General features: G+C 37.7%; 2 protein-coding genes across 3 annotated transcripts in view; one reads left to right on the top strand and one right to left on the bottom strand.

Moving 5' to 3' along the window:
• The window catches only part of C17H2orf88 (chromosome 17 C2orf88 homolog), a 45,524-nt gene extending 41,139 nt beyond the window's left edge, over positions 1-4,385 (top strand). The window contains exon 3 of the mRNA XM_008516516.2: positions 3,601-4,385. Within this exon, the coding sequence (XP_008514738.1) occupies positions 3,756-4,043 (288 nt within the window). The 5' untranslated portion in view covers positions 3,601-3,755 and the 3' untranslated portion in view covers positions 4,044-4,385. The remainder of the gene's footprint in view (positions 1-3,600) is intronic.
• Positions 4,386-8,776: 4,391 nt separating this feature from the next.
• HIBCH (3-hydroxyisobutyryl-CoA hydrolase) overlaps positions 8,777-12,534 on the bottom strand; it is a 98,967-nt gene continuing 95,209 nt past the window's right edge. For both annotated transcript variants that reach the window (XM_008516520.2, XM_008516521.2), the window contains one exon: positions 8,777-9,862. In XM_008516520.2, the coding sequence (XP_008514742.1) occupies positions 9,747-9,862 (116 nt within the window). In that variant the 3' untranslated portion in view covers positions 8,777-9,746. The remainder of the gene's footprint in view (positions 9,863-12,534) is intronic.

The raw sequence follows: 12,534 nt of genomic DNA on the forward strand, positions 1-12,534 counted from the left end.
GGGACGCTGCCTCAGCGTGGTTTGATGAGCAGTGCCATGTCCGCGCCCAGGATTCAAACCAACGAAACACTGGGCCGCCTGCAGCGGAGTGCGCGAACCCAACCACTTGACCACGGGGCCAGCCCCTTGTTGCCCATATTTTAATCAGTTGGTTTGTTTTCTTATTGCTGAGTTTTCAGAGTTCTTTGTGTATTTTGGATAACAATCCTTTATCAGATATGTTCTGCAAATACTTTCTCCCAGTCTGTGGCTTGTCTTCTCATTTTCTTGACAGTGTCTTAGAAGTTTAATTTTGGTGAAGTCCAGTTTATCAATTCTTTCTTTCATGGACCACGCCTTTGGTCTTTTACGTAAAAGGTCATGGCCAAACCCAAGGTCATCTAGATTTAACTATTAGATGTTTTCTTCTAGGAGTCTTATAGTTCATGTTCTATATTTAGGTCTGTGATCCATTTTGAGTTAATTTTTGTGAAGCGTGTAAGGTCTAGACTTTTTTTTTGACATGTGGATGTCCAATTTTCTAGCACATATTGAAAGACCATCTTTGCTCCATTGTCAAAGTTTAGTTGACTATGTTTGTGTGGGTTGGATCTTATTTTTTAACTAGTCTGCCTTTACTTGACATTTTTAGTCCATTTCTTTCAAATAATTTTGATCTGTATGGGTTTATGTCCGCCACTTGCTGTTTGTTTTCTAATTGTCCCATTTTCTCTTTTCCTTTCTGTGTTCCTCCTTTTCTGCCTTCTTCCGGGTTAAGTGTGTCTAATTCCTCATTGTTTTTTATGCCATACTTACATTATCTTTTTAATGCTTCCTCTGTTCAGTTTAAAAAAAACCTATCTCCCCTCCCATTTTTCTGACTGGATATACGTCTAGATTTATGTTCAAGTTCACTGATCCTTTCTTCTGCATGTCCAGTAGCCCACACAATGAGCTTTTCACTTTAGTTTTTTTTTTTTTTACAATTTCCATTTCTTTGATGATTATTCACTCTTTATGATCATTTTTCCTTTATGGCCTTAAAATATATTTAAATAGCTACTTTAAAGTTTTATTAAGTTCTGTTAATTACCAAATGCTGGGTCATCTTGGGGTTTGTTTCTAATAACTGGGTTTCTTTTTTTCTTGATCATTGGGCACATTTTCCTGCTTCTTTGCATGGCTAGTAATTTTTTTATTGTATGATGGACACTGTGGATAATACCTTGTAGGAGTCTGGATTACGTCATCTTCCTTTAAATGGCATTTAATTTTATTTTGTGTTCGAATGGGACTATTTGTTTGAACTTAGTCCAATAAGGCCCACGGGCTGGCTGCCTGTTTTTGCAAATGAAGTTTGATTAAAATATAGCCATTGCCCATTTGTTTACATATTGTTTATGGCTGCTTCTGCACTACAATAGCAGAGCTGCGTAGTTGTGACACAGACCATATGGCTCACAAATCTAAGTTATATGCTATTTAGCATTTTAACAAAAAGTTTGCCAACTCTTCCTTTAGGAAACACTCCTGACTCCTACTCACATTTCTAGAATAGTAGCTAAATGCCTGAAGTGTTCAGTGAGGTTCCTCCACTCAGGCTGCTCTGGAACTCCAAGGATTCCCCAGCACTGTCTAACTTCTGGTATCACTGTTCAATTCTGAGTCTCAGAGCAGGTAATCTTTTGCTAGGTCTTGCAGATGGTTTTCCTGTACATGCACATCCCACGCCTCAGACAAGTACTCTTGATAAGACCTTATGCAAATTTCTGCCTCCCTCCCCACAGCTCCCTCTTCTCTTGAACTGCCATCTGCTTCAGTAACCTCTTTAGCTCAGCAGAACTGCCTCTCTGCTTAGGCTCAAACTCCCGAGATAATGCTGGAAGATGCCCCAGGCAGAATCTCAGGATGATCAACTGTGGGGTTTAACATCCTGTGTTTCCTTTCTCTCAGGTATCACAGTACTGTGCTATCTATTGTTCAATGCCTGAAAATATACTTACCCACATATATTTTGTCCAGGTTTAAAGTTGTTTTGGTGAGAGGGCAAATCTGGCACTAGTTACTTTGTTATGGTAAGATAAAGCTGCTTTTGCAAAACCAAAGATCTTAGAAAACAGAATATTCTGATGATTCTGCTCATGGCTTTTAATTTATCTGATACTCACTGAATTCTCTAAGTAATCATTTTCAGGTTAACTATGTCTAATTACCTTGACTGTCCCTCATAGTACAAAATAGATACTATGTAAGTCATTACATGTTGGAGATGCACAGCCAGGACAGTTCCTGTCTTCAGGTAGTTCCGCCTAGTAAAGCAGACAAACATCACACACACCCCTGTTCCCCTTTTGAAATACATCTCTGAGCAGGTAGCAGGGCATCAGAACTAAAGGCAATTAAAAACAGAAGGCTAGATTTCCTTCCTACCCTCCACATCATCCTTATTAGGGTAGAGGTAGAGAACAAATGTAGCATTATGGGAGAAATTGCATAGAATTTATAGAAATCTAAAAAATGTATAGCAGTAAGACCTGGGGAAAGATCACCTTTTCTGGACTTTTACTTTAGTTACAAACTATTAAAACATGGATTAAGTGCTAGTTTTTACCTTCTTAAGATCAGTGGTTTCAGAAATAAATCAACTGAATTTTATTTTATGAATTTTTAGAGCTGTATTTGGCCCAAAAACTAAGATATAATCAGGGACCATAACCTCATTCATAGAGACTTTGCCTGCACTTTCTTATGACTAAACCTCCCTCCGGTGCAGTTGCTTTTTATTGTTTTAGTTTCCCTTAAGTCCTATCTTAAGAGAAATTCTTCAGTGACAACACCCAGTTGGCAAGTGTAGAAGGCACAACACAAGCACTGCAGCCTACTTACCATCCAATTATCAAACACGAGTAAGAATGAGATATTTAGGGGGAGAAACTTTTAACCTTTAGATTAATCTGAACTTTTCATATAATTTCACAGGGAGTACCTAATTCAGAAGAAATGAATAGCTTTGCCAGGTCTAACTTGTGTTGCTTAGAATTGGCACTAGTGTAAAGACCGTCATCCTGTTCCACTTGTAAACATCTGACCAAGGGACAAACCTGACAACAATAACAGCACAAGTTGTGTAGGTTCATGAGGTTGGAGGCAAGAGCAAATTTTGATATGCTTGTCTCCCTTAACAGTATAGGTCAGAGGTTGGCACACATTTTGTATAATGGGCCAGATAGTAAACATTTTAGCCTTTGCAGACCACACGGTCTCTGTCACAAATACAGCTCTGTTGTTGCAGCACAAAGGTAGCTACAGACACTACGTAAACAAGTGAGCATGGCCGTGTTCTAATAAACTTCATTTACAAAAACAGGCAGCTGGAATTTGGCCTGAAGGCTATAGTTCACTAACCCGATGAACATTAAACTAGCAAAAGTTTGTGTTTTCAGTTTTATAAAATTTTCAAGATCTTGAAAAAATGTTTTCCTGTTTTGTAAATTGCCCTTTTTACTGAATGATTATCTTTCCTATTGATAAAAGCTGTTGTTGCTGTTTCTACATGCTACCTGATCATACAGTATTTTGTATTCTTTAACTTCAAAATGAAAACTTCCCTTCTCTTGACAGATAAACATTACACGTGAAGAGTGGTGAAAGGGAACACTGATTTCCGAAGAGGCCTGCAGAGGAAAAGCTCTGGTTGGTATCACGTGGACAAAATCAGCGTTTTCTGAGGATGCTGTTGAAGTAGTCTTTGCTACTGCTTTCCTTCTCTTCATAACATGGGCTGCATGAAATCAAAGCAAACTTTCCCATTTCCTACCACATTTGACAGTGAGAAGCGGCATGCAGATGAAGAAAGGTTTATGTCGGAAGAGAGATTTCTACCTAGGATGGCTTCTCCAGCTGAGGTCAAAGAGGAAGTGAAGGAACCTCCAGGGCCCCAAATTGTGGTCTCTGAATTTGCACAGCGCCTGTCCCAGGAAATCTTGAGTGATGCCTTGCAGCAGTGGGCAGGCAATAACATCAAGTATTACGACATCCCATACATTGAGAGTGAGGGGCCTTGATGCTCTAGGATGATGACACTTTGTTGAGCTGTGGATACAGCTGGTGCTAGTTTAAACACATGAAACAAAAGCAAAAACTGCTGTGAATAAATACAAATAACTCCATCTGGATGTAAAAATATGTCTATGATAATATCAAGAGTGTAGGAAAACCTAAAATGAAATGTGTTTTAAGCAGTTATAAGTTAACAGCGGTTTCTATCTGTTTGGTCTTGGATTGAAGTCATTTAAAGAGCAACCTTTGTCCTGTGGCACCATACTAATCAGCTGTTATGTCTCACCACTTTCTTCCTGAGGCAGCGATGGTATCACCAAAGAAATAAAAACTTAAAAGTGCCCCAAGTTTCCAAATGGTTAAAGACACTCATTTAGAATAACTATTTGTTAATTTAACAAAATATCCAAGATATGAAAAGAACTTTTCTTGAAATCCCTCGGCAAGGGAATGTCCCTCAAGCCATGGCGATTAACAGTGGCTCTTGTTTGTCAAAAACATTTGTATCAAGGATCCCTCCTCCCTAATACAAATGATGAAGCACTAGGAAGCAGTCCATATAGAAGAGGTCAACCTTGAACCCTGTCCTTAATAAGATATTTATTTTTGTAGATGAAAAACATAACTATCACCTTGAACCTCAGGGCCCTAACTAACCACAGCTGTCACTGGATGACTCATACTTTGTCTATACAGCATCTTAACAAGATACAATTTACAGAGGTCATGACATTAATGTTTATTGCATTAAGAAGCCTAGTGAGAGGCCAGCCTGGTGGCGTAGCAGTTAACTTCGTGCATTCCGCTTCGGTGGCCCGGGGTTTGCTGGTTTGGATCCCAGACGTAGACCTAGCACTGCTTATCAAGCCATGCTGTGGAGGCATCCCACATACAAAATAGAGGAAGATGGGCACAGATGTTAGCTCAGGGCTAATCTTCCTCAAAAAAAAAAAAAAAAAAGCCTAGTGATATAACTATACAAGAAAACAAGTATAGGTACCTTTTATAAATAGCAAACCAGTAAATTCAGAATAACAGAAGCCCTAGTCAGCAAGGTAGAAAGCAGAACCTGTTCTCAGTGCTGAGTGTGTATTAAGCTTTAGGGTCTCATAGATGCAGAGGGCTGGTATATGGGCACTCATTCCCTTTTTTTTATTGCCCAGTGGAGCAATCACCATTCAAATTACTGTGGGATCAGATTATACATATGATTTATCATTGTATTATAAAACAAAAGATCAAACACTCCTCCAAAGAGAGTACTCTTGTATTTGTTTTTTTATGGTAACAATGCCCATGGGGTATTTACAACCATATACTATACTATTTTCAGAAATTTGGCTACCTTTTTTGGGAAGCTATTTTAACTGTCACAGCTCACATCTCTTTAAAAAATAAAAAGGATTAAGTACTGATTGAGATCAATAGTAACAGAAAATTTGGGAGTGAGGGAAGATGATACTGAAAAGACATAACTTGAGAAAATTCTAATCTAGAGACTCAGTTCCAATTTTCCTACTTCATCAAGATTTGCTACACATTGAGTTTAACTGGAAAGGGGAATTATTTAAGCCCACGGACGTTAGTTCCTTTTATTAAGATAACAGATCCTTGTCATTGAAATCCAAAGGCAGGCAGAAAAAGGCTGTGACCTCTTTAATGAGCTAAATATGTATTTGGCCTTGTAAGCAGGCAGAAATGCTACCTCTAATTTTGACAATTATACTTTGAAACCCACAATCAAGTAGAGTGAATCCTCCAAGTTACACGGGCAAGGACAGTTCTTTAAATGAGTGATGTGCCATCCTTCAGTTGCCTTTGGACACCTGGTCATTCAACTTTCATTTCACCTAATCTCAGGATTTGTACTGTCCTGTTGTACTTACAATCTAGCAATTTACAAAATAGAAAAACCACTACCACTGTTCATACAAGGATCTGAGGTCATAGGCTACGAACAGAAAGTTTCCCAAAAGTGCAAAACATATTTCCAGCTGATGAAGAAAAATTTAGGTTTTTGAGTGTTTATACTAATGACTCAGACCAAAGCCTAGAAGTTGCCATTTTTCATTCATTTTATATCTCACATAAGGACACTTTTGCTGCAAGGTCATTTGCTGTTTAAAAGATATAATTAGGTATATAAAATAATACATATTATGCTGTGAACACAAAGCCATATAAAAGCAGCACATCACACTAAATTTTTCAGCATACATAGGGACATAGACTAATGACTTTTGGTTATATCTCAATATTTTAACCTCAGGTTCCTCCTTTGCCTTGAGCCCCTCTTTCTCAGGGGTGTAACAGGGATGCCTGTCAGATCCATATCTAGCTAGAATTCTAATCTCTTTTGCCACCCTCTCTGACACTATGGCACTATGGGTGTGTAGCTGAGTACCATTCCCTCACCCCAGAATCATTTTAACAGAGTATAATATCTTATGACATACAGAGACTTATCTTGGAAATATATGCTGTATTCTACGTCAAACCATGGACAAGGAACTACAAGGAATGCATGTTCAGTGAGTCAGTGACTAAACCAAGTCGTGGCAGGCAGGAGAAAGAGCTGGCTAAACACACTTGTACTGCATGTGATACTTATCAAGATATAATTTAGTCTTGATGCGAAGAAAGATGAGAACTTCTTTGATAGGCTGAATTCAACTTCTATCATACCTTCATATTTAAATATCGGATTTACTTCATTTGGAAGGTCCTTCATGAACAATAAAAGAGTAGGACTGTTTGAGAAGGAAGGAGACATATAAAACAAAAGACTGAAAGAACCATTAGCTATTGGAAAGGGAAACATTTGTTCCAACTTATATCACAAACAGATGAGATAAGAATAGTGGCCAAATTATAAGGGAAAAGAAAGTGGGGAAAAGGCAGCCCAAGAAACAGGACTAATGTCAGGCTCCATCAGAAGATGCACCTGCAAAAACAAGTTTCCAGTCTTTTCAACTGAGGGAAAGGACACAATAGCAACTTCCTTTCTTCACCACACTGACACAGGCCCAGCCACTGAATCTCTTCCCTCAAGAACATCCAGTGCAGGGGCAGATAAGCTGGCACCCGCACAGCAAAGGACCGGCCGGTGGCCGCTGTAGAAGTGGCAGGTCATCAGAGGAGATGCGCTACTTCCTCATTGACCAAGACTCTCAGAACCCACACGTGTGCTTCACTGCTCCCTCCCCAGTGAACTGTCTTGTGTGCCATTACCTTTTGGTTACATGCCTTTGATCCGAGAGTTATCCACTGTCAGCTGCCTTATCAGTTCTTTGCAAATTACCTATGGTTATGAGCACTTAAAGCACAATTTTGAAGGAGATAAAAATGATCTTAGTCTCAAAGGAATAATTTGTGTCAAACTGCCTTATTAGTATTAAAAATAGACATACTGGATGAATAGCATGATACCCATATATCCTACTCAATATCATTGGCATCTTACGAGATAGGGGAACTATACTTTCATATTACATAGTTTTAGAAATCAAAAGTTAGAGACATATCATAAATAAAGTCAAGGAACAGTAATTTAAAAATAAAGTTCTACCAAACATATTGGTTGCTTAATCATAATGCCCTCATCCAGTACTTGTGTGACCAAATAGGACACATCTTCCTTGGAGCTGTGGACACGAACTCAGATGCGCTCCCTACATCTTACCTTGTAAAACTCAAGTTTTGTTAGCAAATCCTCTTCCCTGTAAGACTTAGCTATGAAATGGTATATTTTTTTCCAAATATTTTTGTGAAAAGCTTTTTTTGTAACTGCACAATAAAAGTCTAGTTGCAATTAACAAGCTATGAGTTCTTATTAAATAATTGAAGTAAGCAAATGCTTTTCAACATTGTGTACTTCCAAATCTTTTAATATAACGGACATTTTCTGCATTTGTAAACATGCAAAGTGAATAAAAACCCATTAATACAAATAATCTCTTTGATCAATCAGGTCCAATTTAGGAGCTTTAAGAATATAAAAATGCTTCAGGTTAAATATATTAAGAACTGAGAAAATTTAAAGCAATTCCTTCTGGACTGCAATTTCCTCATCTGTGAGAAGGGTGCAGGATATAATCTTTGATGTCTTTTTCAGTTCTGCTGCTTTTTGTTCTTACAAACCTGAAGTTCTCTTAGTTTGAGGACTTTGGGGTGAAGGGAAAACTATAACAAGTTATAAAATAAATGATAAGCTGACCTTTAATTTAAAAATTATTCTTACCTAGACTTTAAGGTCCCAAGTCTGGAACACCTTGCAGTTTCCTGTGAACCTTAAAGAAAACTTATTTTGCCAATAGTACCAATTACTGAAAGTATTTCTAGTTTGAACAAAAGTCCTTGTTTTCGATGTCTTTCTCCTGATTTGAACTGTGTAAGGATAAATAACTGTTATCACACACAAGTTTGATGTAAATTACAGAAAGCAGAGTGTCTCCATCTTAAGAGACTGGAATTTCCTAATTCCTCATTCTGCCAGATTAGCAAATACTGTGAACAACGAGAAATAATGCATTCACTTCCGCCACAGGAAGGGATTCTGATTAACTTTAGGGAAGGCCTAGGTTGGGTTAATAACACTGGAGGGACAAGCTTATAAAACCTTTTCTCTTTGCCTGAGACTTCCAATGTTATCAAAGGAACACTTCTGCCATAGTATCTCATAATTACTTTAAAATATTTATACATGGAGAAAATTCTACTATGAAGCATTAACACAGTATCCAACAAGATTTTAGGATTTTTATTTTTTATAATCTATACATGTTTATTTAATCAACATATAAACCACATACATACAAATCACTATCCAAAGGCAAAACATGAAGCTCCCATTTCAATTAGATATACAATCATGCGTGGCTTAACGATGGGAATACATTCTGAGAAATGTGTCGTCAAGTGATCTCGTCATTGTGTGAACACTGTAGAGTGTACTCACAGAAACCTAGATGGTAAGCCTACCACGTACCTAGGCTATATGGTACTAATCTTATGGGACAACCATCTTTTTTTTTTTTTTTTAAAATATTTTATTTTTCCTTTTTCTCCCAAAGCCCCCAGTACATAGTCATGTATTTTTAGTTGTGGGTCCTTCTAGTTGTGGCATGTGGGACACCCCCTCAGCGTGGCCTGACAAGCGGTGCCATGTCCGCGCCCAGGATTCAAACCGGCAAAACCCTGGGCCGCCGAAGCGGAGTGTGCAAACTTAACCACTCGGCCATGGGGCTGGCCCCCAGGACAGCCATCTTATACGCAGTCCATCAGTGACTGAAATGCCCTTATGTGGAACATGACTACTAACTCAAGAATCTCTAAAGACCTTCAAATTTTCCCATCTTTTAAAACGGGTTGGCAACTTTTTCTGAAAAAGTCCAGATAGTAAATATGTAAGGCTTTGCAGGCCTTACAATCCTGTTGCAACTACTTAAAGCAGCCATAGATAATATGTAAATAGATGAGTACAGCTATATTCCAATAAAGCTTTATATATGGACACTGATATCTGAATTTCATGTAATTTTCACATATCATGAAATATTAGTCTTTAATTTCTTTCTCTAACCATTTAAAAATGCAGAAACCATTCTCAGCTTGTGGGACATATAAAAAGAGGCAGCAGGCTGGATTTGGCCACGTGCCATAGTTTCCCAATCTCTGCTCCAAAATAATACCTTAAAAATCCAGTCACCTCAAAATTTCAAATCATTGTGTCCCAGAGATTTAAAGTGATTATTCAAATCTTCATCAGTAACTTCTTTTAAATCAGCTGGTTTCCACTTTGGACTCTGGTCTTTATCTATTAAAACTGTCAAGTGAAGATATAAGAAATGTTAGTACACATCTTTCTGGTATTAGATTTTAATTAATGAATTGACAGAAACTACCCTGTACTAGGCATATTTTTCTATAGCACATTTTTTTCCTGCAAAGTTTAAATTTTTGTATGTGTTCCTCTTTTCTTCTAAATTAGGCCCCCACAGAATTTGGATAGATAGCAATGTACTGATGATGACCCGTGTGGTAACTTTCTAACCTGCTAAGTCTGATGCCTCTAGCTGGAATACAGCCTACTGAGTGAATCCAGTAATTTAAGCCATAGAACTCTTTTTTTCTTCTTCAAACAAAATTGTAAATGAAACCTTCCCGTTATAAACAGCTAAAACCAGAGCTGGTGTGGTTTAAAGGGAAGGTGGGGGAGGGTGGAGGGCCCAGATCTGTCTTCTTAACCTCCTCCACACTGAGTTGAAAGGAAAATTACTTACGGTAGAGGGAAGGGGACTTTATGCATAATTAAATGTGGATACTGCCATTTTGCTGAATCCTCTAGTTCACACACCTCTGAATTAAAATACCAGACCACCTCCAGGTTATCATGAAACTTTACTTCTCTTATTTCGGTGTAGTCATCACTCAGTGTAGCCACATAGTATCCCCACAGGATTATAAGTATGAGGCAATCTGTAACCTCTCCTTAAACAAGAGAGGGGAATGTCAATTTCTTGGTTGTGATAGTATATGATAGTTATACAAATGTTACCATGTAGCAAAAGGGTGAAGGGTATGCAGGATCTCCCTAGTTATTTGTTACAACTGCATGTGATTCTACAATTATCTCAAAAAATTTTTTTTAAAAAAGAGGGAAAGAGCCTATACTTTGTATAGTGGTGGTAGAATTTCAACCATGCTTAAAATGTGCATAATTCTTGTGAAGAAAGAAAATATTTAAACACACAAGCTCTTCAGTGAACCTAAAAACAAAATTTAGTATTAAATGGCTAAATAATTAAAGCAGCAATCTGGGAGCCAAGGAAGCAGGCTGCCTCAGGAGGTAGAGGGAAGGTGGGCTTTGTGCATAATTAAATATGGATACTGAAGGTTTTTAAGGTTTGGCTGCCTAACTACGAGATTCCAGTATCAGATCAGTGGTGGTATTGAACACTGATGTTATGATCCCTGCCAATCTGAAAGTTTTACATTCCCTGGACAGCATAAATAAAAACAATCCTGGAACACTCTTTCTACAAGAATTCCTTCCAGCCAACGCTATCTACCTCCTTGACAGTCCACTGAAGGGTAAAAGGAAAGAGAGTATTAATCAGATCTGCATGCTGTTTTATTTCAAAGTAACCTTTTTACCTAGCATAGATGTAACAAGTTCTTGCCATGTAGGCAGCTCAGGTTTTTCAGAAGTCTCATGAGGCACCCACTCAAATTCCATTTGGTAGCTCTTAGCTCTGCTGAGATTTTTTATTTCCTTCTATAACCAGGAAAAAATTTATTCTAGATATTAAAAGTAAGAATTTTTGACAACTATCCCCCTAATTTGCTAGTTTATCTAATATGCTAACATATTTTATAATTAGCAAATTGTAGCAAACATTTCGTTATGTAAGAACACCAAACAGTTTTACCCAGAATAGATACTGCTTTCTGAATAAAGTAGCTTGATAAACACCAGTGTCATGAATCAGAACTTTGATGCTGGTTGGTTTCAACTCTTTTTCTTTCAAATATCTGACAGTAAATCTAAAAACAATACTATCCTTTTTTAAGTTTAAGAAGGGCTGCTATAACATATAATGCATACTTTAGAAACATAACTCAAGTAACCCAACATAATATAACCTCCTAAAATCAGAGTTCAAGGCTCGGATCCACATGCAGCAAGGATTTGTATGGAATTAGTGGAAAAAACGCATATTTTACTTGGTTTTTATAAAACAAATAGCAGTCTCCTCTGTCTCAACTCCATGTGTCCTCTAAAAGGATCTGAACCCACTGCTTATTTCTGATGATGTTGTGTCATGATAAAAATTAAGAGAATTCTACAACAGTGACCAGTGTTTATAGAAGCTTACAGCTCAGAGAACATAACCTTCTATTCAGATAATGTGCTATATTAAGTGATCATTAAAAACACAAGAAAATTAGATATGCAAAATACATGCAGAGGGATGAAACTTATACAACATAAATAACTAAGCTATTATTTATAGGGATATGGGCTTATACATAAAAAGAAATTACTGCAAATTTGCTGGAAACAAAAAAAATCAACTACTTCACTTGCTTTTTCTAAATATGCTGACTTTGGAGATGAGAAGCAAAAACAGAGATTAATAAGAGCATTAGCAGATGTTACTAATTATGTCATATGGTTTTCCTCAATGTCAGTGTTTAACTGCTCAGGTACAGGCAAGGACTGGCAGGGTTTGACACTGCTCGGGTTTTGCCAGGTCAGTCCAAAAGAGAGAGGAAGGGCAGGGGGCTTGCTGCCTCCCTCATTTAAGGGAATAAATGCACCTTTCAAAGGCTTCAGCAGCAGAATGAGTTCACAGGCTCACGCTGCGCTTAGCAGAGGCAGTCCATGGACTGTAGGAGTAGGATTACCTCTTACGTACAAATCAGAAGGCAGTGACCAGGTTATGTGAATTTTTTAAACAATATTGCTTTCAAAGATTCATCTTCCCTTATATG

The sequence above is a fragment of the Equus przewalskii genome, chromosome 17 (assembly GCF_037783145.1).
Source record: "Equus przewalskii isolate Varuska chromosome 17, EquPr2, whole genome shotgun sequence".
Lineage (NCBI taxonomy): Eukaryota > Metazoa > Chordata > Mammalia > Perissodactyla > Equidae > Equus > Equus przewalskii.